The sequence below is a fragment of the Condylura cristata genome, unplaced genomic scaffold, assembly GCF_000260355.1.
Source record: "Condylura cristata isolate star-nosed mole 26May11 unplaced genomic scaffold, ConCri1.0 scaffold00042, whole genome shotgun sequence".
NCBI classification, from domain to species: Eukaryota; Metazoa; Chordata; class Mammalia; order Eulipotyphla; family Talpidae; genus Condylura; species Condylura cristata.
Genome location: NW_004567143.1, coordinates 4,603,700 through 4,605,361, shown reverse-complemented (window position 1 = coordinate 4,605,361; position 1,662 = coordinate 4,603,700). Strand labels below are relative to the sequence as shown.

Below are 1,662 nucleotides of genomic sequence, written 5' to 3'. Positions count from 1 at the left end.
CTCACGCAGCCGCCGCTCCACCCGCCGCGGCAAGGGCAGGCGGCCGGGCACCCGGCCCCCCCGGACATCCTGGCGATGAAGCAAAACCGAGAAAGCTGCTTGTGCTGAGAAGGTGGTGGCACAGGACACACCTGGGTGGATGGGAGGGGAGGGCCAGTAGGAGCCTTTCCAGAAGTGACCGCTCTCGGTGAATAAAAGGTGCCGGCGGTCACTCTCCCCACCGGATATCGGACACCCGTGCGTCGCTCCGCGCTCTCTTTTCCGAATAGTGCCTGGCAACGCGCTGTGAAACGCAGACCTGTCGGACAGGCCCGAGCGTCCACTCTCAGCCGGCCAGCAGCCGCCTCGGGCGGGAGCAAGCACTTCCAGCCCCTTATCTTTATAGATCATTAATCTCCTGCAAGTGTCGTCTGGCGTCCGGTGAGAAAATGGGCAACAAGCTGCCGGGACAAGACCCAGGCTGGCTGCCCTCCCTGCCAGCCCACCTCAGAAGCTGGCCGGGGCCTGCGGCACGGACTCAGCCTTTGCTCTGTGACATTTTTGCAAGCCGGTGCAACAGAAACTCTCTGCGCCTTCACAAAAGTGTACTTATTTTTGTGATAAATTTTCTGGACTGTAAAGACCCTTGAATGTGGAAGCGCATGTACAATTTAATGGCAAAACACAATCAGTTGGAAAAGTAAAACTTGTAGCTGCGCAGACCCCTTTTCCAAGTTGAATTCCTGCCTCTAGAATTTCCCCGGGCAGTGGGGGTTAAAAGTGGGGCGCGCGGCTGGGCGGGTCTGCACTGAACTCCCCTTTTCTGTCTGCCCACAGGCGCCAAACAGAAGCAGCCAGAAGCCGAATGACCACGAGCAGGGCGACGCCTCCTGGACCTGAACGGGGACCCTGGGTCACGCTTTGACCACGTGGACCACGAGAGGAGAGGGAGGTGGCTGAGGACGCGGTCGGGGTTGGCGAGGGGTGTTTTTCCCAGAGCAGTTGAAACTCAAAGCAAGACTTCTGTGTGTTTGGACGTTCGGGCTTGCATCGAAGGGTGGTTGTCTGACCTCCGCAGCGTTTCCGACGCTGTCTGCTGTCAGAGTGCCCCTGTCTGGAACTTCTGTTGTTTTCCATTTCAAAGAACCCCCTGGTGTGTGGCGGCCCCGGGACATAAGGTGAGCGTGTGGCTTTCAGACCTAGTGCCTTATGTCGGGACACAGCGCCCGCAGCCGGCCAGCTGGTCCCCGTAAGGTGCGTCCAAAAGTTGTCGTTGAACATAAATAATCGCTCAAACCTTCCATGGCCGTTCTGTGTTAAGTGTTCCGTTCTGAACTCGAGTGTAAACAAAACTGCTTTCCGACAGCTTTATTTATTTTTACTTCCATGCAGTTTTTTACACATCTTTTCGTGGGTGAGGCTGCACCAGACCCATGAATAAACCATTGGTTGTTTTTAAGTGGCGGCTCTCTCGTCATTTAAGTGTGGACCTACACAGGCGGGGCGTTCTGAAGTAGCCACAGTTAGGCGGGGGGTGGGGGCTGGAGTTCGCGAGGCGGCTGGGGGCGGCCGGGGGCGGCCACGGGGGGCCCCCCGAGCACCCGACGCGCCTCTGTGTGTCTCGCGTGTCCGACGTAGCGAGGCGTGCTGCGGCCTCGGGCGGCGGAGGTGAGGCGTCGGGCC

General features: G+C 58.6%; 1 protein-coding gene across 1 annotated transcript in view; it reads left to right on the top strand.

Moving 5' to 3' along the window:
* LOC101619261 (5'-AMP-activated protein kinase subunit gamma-1) overlaps positions 1-1,432 on the top strand; it is a 20,266-nt gene extending 18,834 nt beyond the window's left edge. Inside the window, exon 9 of the mRNA XM_012733867.1 lies at positions 817-1,432. Coding sequence (XP_012589321.1) covers positions 817-848 — 32 coding nt within the window. The 3' untranslated portion in view covers positions 849-1,432. The remainder of the gene's footprint in view (positions 1-816) is intronic.
* The last annotated feature ends 230 nt before the right edge of the window (positions 1,433-1,662 follow it).